Source organism: Rhinoderma darwinii, chromosome 5 (genome assembly GCF_050947455.1).
Source record: "Rhinoderma darwinii isolate aRhiDar2 chromosome 5, aRhiDar2.hap1, whole genome shotgun sequence".
In the NCBI taxonomy this organism is placed as follows: Eukaryota; Metazoa; Chordata; class Amphibia; order Anura; family Rhinodermatidae; genus Rhinoderma; species Rhinoderma darwinii.
This window is the reverse complement of record NC_134691.1, coordinates 149,960,521-149,972,731: the sequence shown is the minus strand read 5'-3', so window position 1 is coordinate 149,972,731 and position 12,211 is coordinate 149,960,521. Positions and strand designations below refer to the sequence as shown.

The 12,211-nt window shown below is 41.2% G+C and overlaps 1 protein-coding gene and 1 long non-coding RNA gene across 2 annotated transcripts in view; one reads left to right on the top strand and one right to left on the bottom strand.

Annotated features, from left to right (window-relative positions):
* Positions 1 to 2,697, bottom strand: part of NEDD9 (neural precursor cell expressed, developmentally down-regulated 9) — a 36,180-nt gene extending 33,483 nt beyond the window's left edge. The window contains exon 1 of the mRNA XM_075828428.1: positions 2,524 to 2,697. Within this exon, the coding sequence (XP_075684543.1) occupies positions 2,524 to 2,535 (12 nt within the window). The 5' untranslated portion in view covers positions 2,536 to 2,697. The remainder of the gene's footprint in view (positions 1 to 2,523) is intronic.
* A 121-nt stretch (positions 2,698 to 2,818) lies between these two features.
* Positions 2,819 to 9,581, top strand: LOC142652755 (uncharacterized). The gene is made up of 3 exons (XR_012847918.1): positions 2,819 to 3,044; positions 7,138 to 7,245; positions 9,243 to 9,581. It is a non-coding gene; the product is annotated as an uncharacterized LOC142652755 (long non-coding RNA).
* The last annotated feature ends 2,630 nt before the right edge of the window (positions 9,582 to 12,211 follow it).

Below are 12,211 nucleotides of genomic sequence, written 5' to 3'. Positions count from 1 at the left end.
TTCACACAGTGCAGATTTTGCATGTATTTTTCTAACCCAAAACTGGATCCAGGAGATCAGAGCTAAGGGGCCTTCCTTTATATATTTATACTGTTTAGGTTTCGATCCTGGTTTTAGCACGCACACTAACACACACACACACAGGCCAGGTTCGCACATTGCGTAAACGTTGCGGAATTTCCGAAACAGAACGCTGTGCTGTAATTCCGCAGTGTTTACAGTAGTAGCAAAGTGGATAAGATTTACAAAATCTCATGCCCACACTGCGGAACAAAACCGCAGCATAAACGTTAATAAATTGACCTGCGGTGTGGAATTTAAATCCGCAGCATGTAGATTTATGCTGCGTTTGTTGATTTTCCATTGCAGGTTTTCCACATTTAATTCAATGGGGATGCAAAACCCGCAACAGAAAGCCAAGTGTTGCGACTTTTGCAGGGGAATCGCAGCGCTTACGCCGCAAAAAATTAAAATCATAGAACACCCTCCTCCTTCCTGCTGTCCAGCCTCCTGGGATGACATTGCATTCCATGTGACCCCTGCAGCCAATCACAGGCTGAAGCATCACATGGGTTACAACATCATCCAGGCAGGCCAGAAATTCCATGCAAGTTTTTTGGTGCAGGTTCCATGTTGGATACGCTGCGCAATTTTTATGCAGTGTATAAAACCCGTGGGAACCCAACCTTAGGCCCTGCTCACACAAGGTTTTTTCCTTCAGGAATTTTGAGGCAGATTTTGACCTGCCTGCAATATCTTGCCGCTATTTTCGCGGCCATTGAGCGCCGTGGGCAAAAAAAACCACGAAAAATGCATTCTCTGCCTCCCACCGATTTCAATAGGAGATCAGAGGCAGAGCTGCGGCAAGAAAGAGCATACCACTTTTTTTTTTTTTTTTTTTACTGCGAGCAGCTAAAATCTGCTGCTGAAAAAAAAAAATAAAAAAAAAAAAAAAAATTTGCCTCCCATTGAAATCAATGGGAGGCGGTTTCGCCATAAAAAAAACAAAAATAACTCAGTGTGAACAGGGCCTTATAATCTGAAAAATACACTATATCGATATATGTTACCATCTCAAGCGCTTAGCCTTGGTTTACTTTTGGGTGTTTTTTATTGCAGTATGATTTGGCTTTTTGGCACTGCAACCGATCCAGAGATTCAAAAATGTATGGCAAATTAACATGTTCAGCAGTTTTTCGATCTATCGCCTTTAAAAAATTATCATGACAGTTCTAATAAAAACTGAAAAAAATTGTATATGATTATTGTTCAAAAAGCGCTAGCGTGAACTTGTCCTAGTTCTCATTTTAGGGACAGACATTTTTCCCAGGCTCTGTTCACACTGATGTCACAGCTTATTTCTGTTTTCTGGAAGCACTCTATTCCGACTCTGTTTAAAGTCTCCAACGCAGATACCATCAGAATTGATGGGAAGAATAGCGCCAAAATGATGGACACCACGACGTAACGCATTAGAAGTCAATGGGGTCTGTCGTCTTGTTTTCCGTCAAACTGTGATGAACCAATGATCACTTAGTTGTTTCAGATGATAAACATATTCATGGCAGATATTGATCATATCACGACTCAAGTATCGAACAAGCCCTCAGGACACATCAAATCGACAAACCATAATGGACATTCCTTACTAAATCTATGCTAAATGTCATTGCTAACAAACCAAAGATTTCTCGATCAGCTCTGGATTGCTTCAGAACACACAAGTGTGCCATAAATAAAACATACATGAGTCAGATGAAGGGTTTGCAGCGCACTTGACAGTCTACAGCAGATACACAACCATTACACTCAATAAGCCACCACAGTAGCCACACACGGCTAGTCAGATTGCCAGATATAGGTCACCATCAATCCTAACAAGAACTTTACATCAGGTCCGCTCATGGCTCTCAATGACAGATCGAAGCGATTTTCATCTAACTTTCATGCAGTAAAAAAAAGTCGGTCGCAAGCAAATCGCACGCATGTCACATGACTAGAAGTGTGGGTATAGCTCCAACAGAAAACTTTTCTTACTACGGTACTAATAATTGGGGGAAAAAAAAAAAAGTTTTGAAAAACTTTAAGTACAAAAATAACGAAACTTTAAACCGAATGCAGGATGACATCAGAGAGCAGAGCAGTCACTAGACATTTTGTCTAATTAGCAGTAGAAGACTTGCCAGAATTCCAGCAAACTACTGGAACTGCGATGGTTGTGTCAGCTGCCCGGAGCACCATCACAGTGAGGGGTTAACCTTTGTCATGTAGCCTCATTATAAAGTCAGACTGCAATCCCTCACTCACATACTGGAGCTGGGAGGAATCCAGGCTCATATAATAGAGACTTCACATGGTGGGACCACGGTCTCCAGAACGGTACCAGCATACACCCGCCATAGAAGCAGGGCGGCAGTAATAAACACCTACTTTTCACGCTGGTTTCCTCACAGAAGACGTCTACCGCTGTCCTAACATACGGCGTCTTATACATAGGCGCTAAGAACGCAAAAGTCCCCTCACCTTGTACTTCATGTTTGCAGTTTTCCTGGTAGCTAGAGTTAAGAAGTCCACATTGGTAAAGCGTGCAGTAATGTCTGCAGAATCCTGTGAGAGGACACAAGTGAATCAGTCACACTGGCCGCCGCTGCTGCTTCTATCTGGGGGCTCTGTTTGGATTGCACACTGCAGAGTGTAAGTCTCATTAGCATACTCGCTCCTGATTGGTCGGGGGCGGGACTTCCCGGCAGCGGGCTCTTCTCTTCCCCGCATTGTGTGTGTACACTTATTATTTCACGTTATGGCGATGTGAGGGGATTTCTATATCAGGGCATAACTTTATTTAACAGAAATGTGCTCACACAAAACAGCAGCTCGCATACTTGTGTGCTGACAAAATGGCTTCCGGTAACCTGACAGAGGTCTCCATGTAAAAGAAAAAAAATACTTGCATCCAATTCAAGTGAATAGGGTTATACCCTATTCACATGCAGCAGAAAAAAAAATCACCCGGAAAAATGACGATGCGGATTTAAGAAGCTGCAGTATGTGAATTTTTGGGTGCAGATTCCATTTAAAACAGTTTTAAACTAAGGGTAGGAACACACACAGCGTGTTCAGGGCAGATACACTGCGTCAAGCTGCGCAGCGTATCCGCCCTGAACACCGCAGGGAATGCCGCTCAAAAAAACGCACCACAAAGCAGCGCCGTAAAAAAAAAAGTTCATACTTACCTCCTCCCTCCTCTTTGCGCATAGTCCGGCCTCCTGGGATGACGTTGCAGGCCATGTGACCGCTGCAGCCTCTGATTGGCTGCAGCGGTCACATGGGATGAAACATCATCCCAGGAGGCCGGACTGGAGAGGAAGCCGAAAACTCTGGGTAAGTATAACTTTTTTTTTTTTTTGTCGCAACACACACAACTTTGTTTCATTGAATTCAATGGAAAAACCCGCAACAGAAGAGCTGCGATTCCGGAGCATTAATTGACAAGCTGCGGTTGAAGAAACCGCACCGCAGGTCAATTAATGTGCGTTTTTTTCGGCAGCATTTTTCCGCAGTGTGGGGACGAGATTTGTTGAAATCTCACCCACACTGCTGCTACTGTAATACGCTGCGGATTTTCCCCAATGAATTCGTTATGGAAAATCTGCGAGTGTTTACGCTGTGTGCGTTCGTACCCTAATGGGGCTAATCCGCAGGTGGATCCTCAGTCATATCTGCAGAGAAATCAGTCACTCTCAGATTTCTGCCATGGATTCTTTTAAAAACCCACGTTAGATTTGCCTATGGCAAATCCTGGATGTGTGAACATGAGGGGACAAAGGAATGTCTGTCCTTTCCCCCCTGTCAGCCATACTTGCTTCTTTTTACCTCAGGCTCTTGTTTTTGCTCTTTGGAACTTCAAAGTTTAGCAGCTGTCAAACTTCTCAAGTACCAATGATGTGTCAGCGAAGCATCCTAACATAAGGGTCTAGAATGTGGTGTGTTCGGGGCTCATGAAATTCCCAATAAATGTAAAATCGTAAGGGATAACCTGCCTCTAATGCTAGAAATCAAACAAGGAAAAACTCTCAATTGTTTCTATAGAGAACTGCATTTTGGTACCACTTGTAAAAAACACAGCTGTTTTGTTTGTTGCTGTGAAGTCAATGGTGAAAATAATAACAAAATGTGTTACATAGGGCACGCGGTAGTTTCTAGAAGAAAAAAAACGACAATTGTACACTTTTACAAATATTCACATATCTACCATATCTGACCACTGCATAGCAGCTAAAAGCATAGTGTGGACTGTAGAATTCATGAAATCTCCAGTGCAGCATCTGAATCAAACCCTTTCCTTAAAGAGGCTCTGTCACCACATTATAAGTGGCCTATCTTGTACATGATGTGATCGGCGCTGTAATGTAGATAATAGCAGTGGTTTTTATTTAGAAAAACCATCATTTTTGACGGAGTTATGACCTATATTAACTTTAAGCTAATGAGTTTCTCAATGGACAACTGGGCGTGTTTTACCATATGACCAAGTGGGCGTTGTACAGAGGAGTGTATGATGCTGACCAATCAGTGACCAATCAGCGTCATACACTTCTCTCCATTCATTTACACATCATATAGTGATCTTATTACATCACTATGTGCAGCCACATAAACACACTATAACGTTACTGCAGTGTCCTGACAATGAATATACATTCCCTCCAGCCAGGACGTGATGTGTATTCAGAATCCTGATACTTCTGTAGCGTCTCTGTGATTTACAGCATAGCAGGCGTAGTCTCGCGAGATTATAATGTAAACTGTATGTCGCTGACCAATCAGTGACCAATCAGCGTCATACACTTCTCTCCATTCATTTACACATCATATAGTGATCTTATTACATCACTATGTGCAGCCACATAAACACACTATAACGTTACTGCAGTGTCCTGACAATGAATATACATTCCCTCCAGCCAGGACGTGATGTGTATTCAGAATCCTGATACTTCTGTAGCGTCTCTGTGATTTACAGCATAGCAGGCGTAGTCTCGCGAGATTATAATGTAAACTGTATGTCGCTGACCAATCAGTGACCAATCAGCGTCATACACTTCTCTCCATTCATTTAGTCAGCGCATAGTGACACTGCGTTGTTCACTATGTGCTGTCTTATACTGACATATTAACGTTACTGAAGTGATTAGACAGTGAATAGACATTCCTTCCACATTATAAGTAAACTGTCATTCACATCGAGATGTCGCTGTGCTGTGCTGTAAATCACAGAGATGCTACAGAAGTGGTCAGGAGAATGAATACACGTCACGTCCTGGCTGGAGGCAATGTATATTCATTGTTATGACACTGCAGTAATGTTATAGTGTGTTTATGTGACTGCACATAACGATATAGCTATATTGCTATGTGCTGTGTAAATGAATGGAGAGAAGTGTATGACGCTGATTGGTCACTGATTGGTCAGCGTCATACACTCCTCTGTACAACACCCACTTGGTCATATAGTAAAACACGCCCAGTTGTCCATTAAGAAACTCATTAGCATAAAGCTAATATAGGTCATAACTCCATCAAAAATGATAGTTTTTCTAAATAAAAACCACTGCTGTAATCTACATCACAGCGCCGATCACATGTACAATATAGCGAACTTATAATGTGGTGACAGAGCCTCTGTAAACAACAGTTTGTAGACATATGGCGAATGTATTAAGACTGGCATTTTATACGCCAGCCTTAACCTAAAGTGCGCTGGAGTAAGATGCGCCTAATTTATTCAAATCCAAAGATTTCTTAAAGAGGCTCTGTCACCATATTATAAGTGTCCTATCGCCTACATAAGGAGATGGGCGCTATAATGTAGGTGACAGCAGTGCATTTTATTTAGAAAAACTATCTATTTTCACCACGTTATTAGCGATTTTAGCTTTATTCTAATTAGTTTCTTAATGCCCAACTGGGCATGTTTTTACTTTGGACCAAGTGGGTGTTGTAAAGAGAAGTGTATGTCGCTGACCAATCAGTGACCAATCAGCGTCATACACTTCTCTCCATTCATTTACTCTGCGCATTGTGACACTGCGTTGTTCACTATGTGCTGTCTTATACTGACATATTAACGTTACTGAAGTGATTAGACAGTGAATAGACATTCCTTCCAGCCAGAACGGGATGTCTATTCACAATCCCGACACTTCGCTAACGTTTGTTTGGTACTTACAGCAGAGCAAGCGTAATCTTGCGAGATCACGCTGTAAATGACAGGTTACAGCGAGATTACGCTTTGCTCTGCTGTAAGTACCACAGAACCGTTAGTGAAGTGTCGGGATTGTGAATAGACATCCCGTGGAATGTCTATTCACTGTCTAAACACTTCAGTAACGTTAATGTGTCAGTATAAGACAGTGCATAGTAAATAACGCAGTGTCACTATGCGCGGAGTAAATGAATGGGGAAAAGTGTATGACGCTGATTGGTCAGCGTCATACAGTCCTCTGTACAACGCCCACTTGGTCAAAAGTAAAAACACGCCCAGTTGTCCATTAATAAACTAATTAGCATAAAGCTAAAATCGCTAATAACGTGGTGAAAATAGATTGTATTCTAAATAAAAACCGGGTCTCATTATTTCCGCACCCTTCTAAGTTAGATGTTCACTTGAACAGGGATATCTCTAGGACTACATTTTTAGAGCTATCGTGGCCCAAAGATGTAGTGGTTGGTGTTCATATTTATATGTTACTACTATTCCCGACTGAACTTTTGGTCGGAACCAGGTCTCAGGATTTCACCGCCCTCCTAATTTTGATGTTCACATGAACAGGGATCTGTCCTGTGGACATAAGACATTTGATAAGATTTATTTAAAAATGTACTTATAGATGTCTGATTACCAAATGTATAAATAATGACATAGGACATAGAATTTGAAGCCACCACCCACACCCATATAGGAGGCGTCCATTGACAATATATAAATTGATAGGCCTGACTTCCTTGGAGATTGTTCTATGGTGTTATAAGGTGTGTGTTTATATCAAATAAATGTTGGTAGCTATGCAGCATTATTCAGATAATATACAGTAGGATCGCATCTACCAGGATAATGTGAGTTTCCTTGTATTTCAGATGGAAATGTTCCTAATTTCACATTAAAGACGCTAGCTGATGTGACTATGGATCCCAAGATCAACTAACTATATAATACATACAGACAAAAGCCATTTTTTCATAATTGTTAGTACAAATTCTATAGCCTTTGTATCCTTTTGTTCCATTCACTATATGTGAAGGTGCAGGTCAAATGTTAAGTGACCTATAGTAAAAACCTATTGCCCCGTGTAAATGCTAGTAAATTTGCATGTAAGCGTTATGCTAATCGTGTATTACAAATTCAGGCCCTGAGGCTACTAAGAGTCAGCCAAAAAGAGATTACGAAACAATACAGTAGCACATCCTCCCCTAACCAAAATATGCACAGTAGGAATTAGATTCCGTGCCCACAATAGCAGCGCTTCTGAATTCCAGCACGGGGACGTCTGCATAATAATTCTACAGGCCGCACTTCTTGAATCTGTAGACATACATCTTAAGTTAGTAATACACTTCATTAAGTCTTTGATTTACATTGCAAATGTATGTGCAACTCCACCGTTTTAAATGAAGTTGACTAAAAATATGCCTGTAGGCGACATGAAATGTGTGCTGTCTATCATTCACTCTTTTGTAGACATTACTTAGTCAGGAGAAAGTGGTTTGAGGCCATATTTCAGTTTGCAAACCGCTGAAACAGTCCCCAACTCTAAAAAAAACACTACAAACATAAAATGCATATATTTGGTTTTTTACTGCAGCTATAGAATGTACTAGGACAGACTTTCAATGCTTATTTGATCGTACTAAGGCCCCATGAACACGACCATAGATTTAGTTCGTAATTACGGACCCATTCTTTTCTATGGCCGACGGACACCTTTCAGTATATTTACGGGAAGGTGTCCGTGCTGTAAAGGCTCTCCAAAAGATAGAACATATCCTATTTTTTGTTTTTTACGGACCATGCTCTCATACTTAATATGGGTGCACGGCCCGCAAATGCGGGTGGCTGTCCATCAGCCATCAGCGGCCGGCTGTGCCCGTAATCACTGGCCGTGATTACGGCCACAGTCGTGTGCGGGGGGGACCCAACAGTGCAGTTAAATAGGAAAAGTCATTGGATTGCAATTTTCTTATAACAATTTGTCAAACGATAACAATATTTTTTATGTGATCGACCAATTCACAGCAATGATACATTTATCATTGATTGTGTTGGCATTTTAAACTCGGCAAATATTGTTCCAATCGCTTGGGTTTGATTGAATTGTAATGAAACAATACTTTAGAATCACGTGGCAATATCTTTACTGGGATGTCGTTCAATATTATTGAAATTCTTTAAGGTGTTCTTTCTTAAACACTTTATAGTGATGTCCCCTCATTCATGGTATTCCAGTTAATTAGGTTTTCCGTCTAAATTTATTTGTACAAATATATAGTTTAATATTTTCTAAACATATGCCAAGTGCAGCCAAAACGTATCCCCCCATAAACAATGTGCTCCAACTTAGGGCCTGTTCACATCAGCGTTTGGTTTCCGTTCATCGGTTCCGTTCAACCTTTCTGTCGGAGGAACCGATGAACGGAAAATATAGCTTATGTTTGCATTACCATTGATTTCAATGGTAATGCTTCCGTTGCAGTTGGTTTCCGTTTTTTTTCCATTCCGTAGTTTCCATTTTTTTCACGGGAACAATTGCGTAGTCGACTTCGCTATTGTTTCAGTGAAAAAAAACCGAAATAACTGAAACTTATAGTGTCAGAGAGTGCCCCATTAACAGTCTCGGGAAGAGAATGGCCCATTAAGAGTGCCAGTCATAGAGTGCCCCTATAAACATTGGCAGCCAGAGTTCCCCCGCATAAACATTGTCAGCCCCTATTATCAGTATGGGAGTTCTCCCGTAAATAATGTTAGCTAGACAGTACACCCATAAACATTGTCAACCAGAGTCATCCAGCGAGCCCAACTGCCCCTTCACTGCAGTTTCACATTTCAACAAATATGTATTTATATAACTATCTATTATTATATGATATTTACAGTAACCTACTTAATAGGCTGCATATTATAATAGCAAAATAACCTGTATAAATTTACATTTACTAATATACAAATGACTTTGTATTTTTCTTAGAAAAGGCAAAGAAAGCTTCTGCCGAAACATTAAAGACGATGCAAATTTTGAATCAATTACCATAAAGAAAACGTACTTCTATCTGACTGTGTCTGAAAGCTGCCAGACAGTGAGCTAAATCGTGAGCTATGGCTGGTGTGCAGATCATGTCTGGTCTGCCTGGACTCCTTGAGTCTACTTGGCACGCTCAGCATCACTATGGAAGGAAAAGCAAACCATTCAGGAGGAATCCAAGCTATGCGTGGGCCAGAAAGGAGGAATGCAGGCGAAATGAAAACAATCACAGCTAAGAAAGGATCCAATTCATTGCTTTTTGTTTATTAAATCGCTTATGTCTGATGCAGGCTTTCTTTCTTGGTAATTCTTTTGCTTGCCTCCTTTAGATTTTGTAATTCAAGGTGCCTCATGTTAAAGAGCCCAGTGGTAGAGCTTGGGTTCTCTGTCATCTTTAGCTGCTTTAACTCCCTGAATACAAAAACAAATTAAAGTCCCTAAAAATTGATGGCTTATCCTCAGGATCGGCTCCGACCCCCGGGAGCCCGGCCGATCAGCTGTTTTGAAGGGGATTCAGAATTCGTACGAGCGCTGCTTCCCCTTATTTCTGCTTGCTAACAGTGAATCGTCAACACAGATGTAGCAGCGCTTCACAATATTGCAGCCTTCTCCCATTGAAGTGAATGGGAGAAGGCTGCAATACTCTGAATCACCTCTATATCTGTGTCGACGATTCACTGTGAGCAAATAGAAATAAGGGGAAGCAGCGCTCGTACGAATTCTGCATCCCCTTCAAAACAGCTGATCGGGGCGGGAGTCCTGGGAGTCGGACCCCGACCCATCAGCTATTGATGGCCTATCCTATCAATTTTTAGGGACTAGAAAACCCCTTTAATCTAATTTCTGATGCTGCTTCAATATTTTCATCTATTCTATCGTCTATTTTATGTAGATTCACTTTGCAGTTAAATTCAATCTGTTGGTCCCTTTTATCAGCTATTTTAACAGGGAAAACACTGACTGTAGTATTCTTCTATTTGCTGACAAGAAGTTAAAAAAATGTCTGTCTCTACGATAGCTACTTTATTTCCAATATTTTTAATTATGATAACTTCCAGAAACATCTTTGTACAGTTAAGGCTATGTTCACATGTAAAGGATTCCGCTAACATTCCACCACCACTGCATGTAGATGCTGTATTTCATACCCCATTCACACACTTAGGAAAATATCTGCATGGAATAATGAATGCGCTGTGGCTTTTAAAACCAAGAGCAAGCTGATTATTGCCGCAGATTTCGTGCTGAAAAGCCGCAAATTAGCTATATTGAATTACAATGGGGCTAATCCACATGAGGATAAAATGGTAGCAGAAATGCGAGTTTCAGCCTAAAAAATCCACAGTGGATTTTCTGAATCTAACATAAAAAAAATCATGGCATGCTCCATTGTATGCCATATTATGGAGCTATTCTCCCCTAGAAGCATTGTTTTTTTAGGGGAACAACCACATAATGGGGTGCCGTATTGAGAACCATACTGTGCGACACGCAGGGTCTACAGTTCCATAGTACTGAGCCGTGGGTACGCTATTTGCCTTCGTACATGCTACTGCACACCTAGACAATCCCCAAGCTGTTTGACATATATTCTGTGGACATTTGGTATAACCGAGGCTGTAATTTGTGAAATGAAATACATCCCTCCAGAGTGATAACATAATACCAACCAACACGATGGTAGTGTGATGGTGTGGGTATACTTTGCTGCCTCAAGACCTGGACACCTTACCATTAGTAAAGTAACCATACACATTACCAGATGTTATTATGTTTCGGCCATAGGAACGGGTATTCAGTTAAATTATATCTCTGACATTAAATGCAAAAGTAACTACTACCCATAAGTCACAATAACGCAATAATCAACATTCATATAGGATTTACACACAGGTAGAATGAAAGATACTTTTATTAGATCACACTATAACACTAAACGTACAAAAATTTCTTAATAAAACATTAAATACACAAATGAGGAGGTTTGCAGGTCCCATGCCAACATCTGAAACAAAGTGGTGTCTGAGGGCTTTTGAGCACAAAATATATTGAGTAAAAAACATCCAAAAAATATGTATACCTATACCTATGTATACCAGCCAGACGGAGGCTAAAAGGACACTCATTTGGCCTCCAACAGATGAATGGTGGCCTATTAATACATTTGACGTATGCGCCGGGAGCTTTCTCAGCACATACGCCAAGTGGACACTGCAGATCCAGTGTGAATTCACCCTAATATTTACCAATCAAATAAACATGTTGAGAAAAATATGCCCTTGCCCTTCCCATTTGTATATATGATGGATTCATTTTATGATGTAATTTTTTACATACGATCTTTGTACATTAAGTGTGATATTGTTATCTGGTAAAAGGAGGTGAGGAGCCATTGTGATACATTAACCCCTTCGCGCTCAGGTCAGTAATAGTACGTCCTGCTAAGTAGAACGTTCGCGCTCAGGTCAGTACTATTAGGGTATGTTCACACGGCCTATTTACGGACGTAAATCGGGCGTTTTTGACCCGAATTACGCCTGAAAATAGCGCCTCCATAGCGCTGACAAACATCTGCCCTTTGAAAGCAATGGGCAGACGTTTGTCTGTTCACACGAGGCGTATATTTACGCGCCGCTGTCAAATGACGGCGCGTAAATAGACGCCCGCGTCAAAGAAGTGACCTGTCACTTCTTTGGCCGTAATTGGAGCCGTTATTCATTCACTCCAATGAATAGCAGCACCAATTACAGCCGTAACGGACGCCCTCGTGTGAACATACCCTTACTGACCTGAGTAAACACGGCGCCATTTAATCCCGGCGCGTGCTTGAGCTGTGATACCTGCTGTTTCCGACAGCAGGCTATCACAGCTTAGTGTGCAGGGACCGATCGCGGTGGTCCCCGCCGATTAACCCC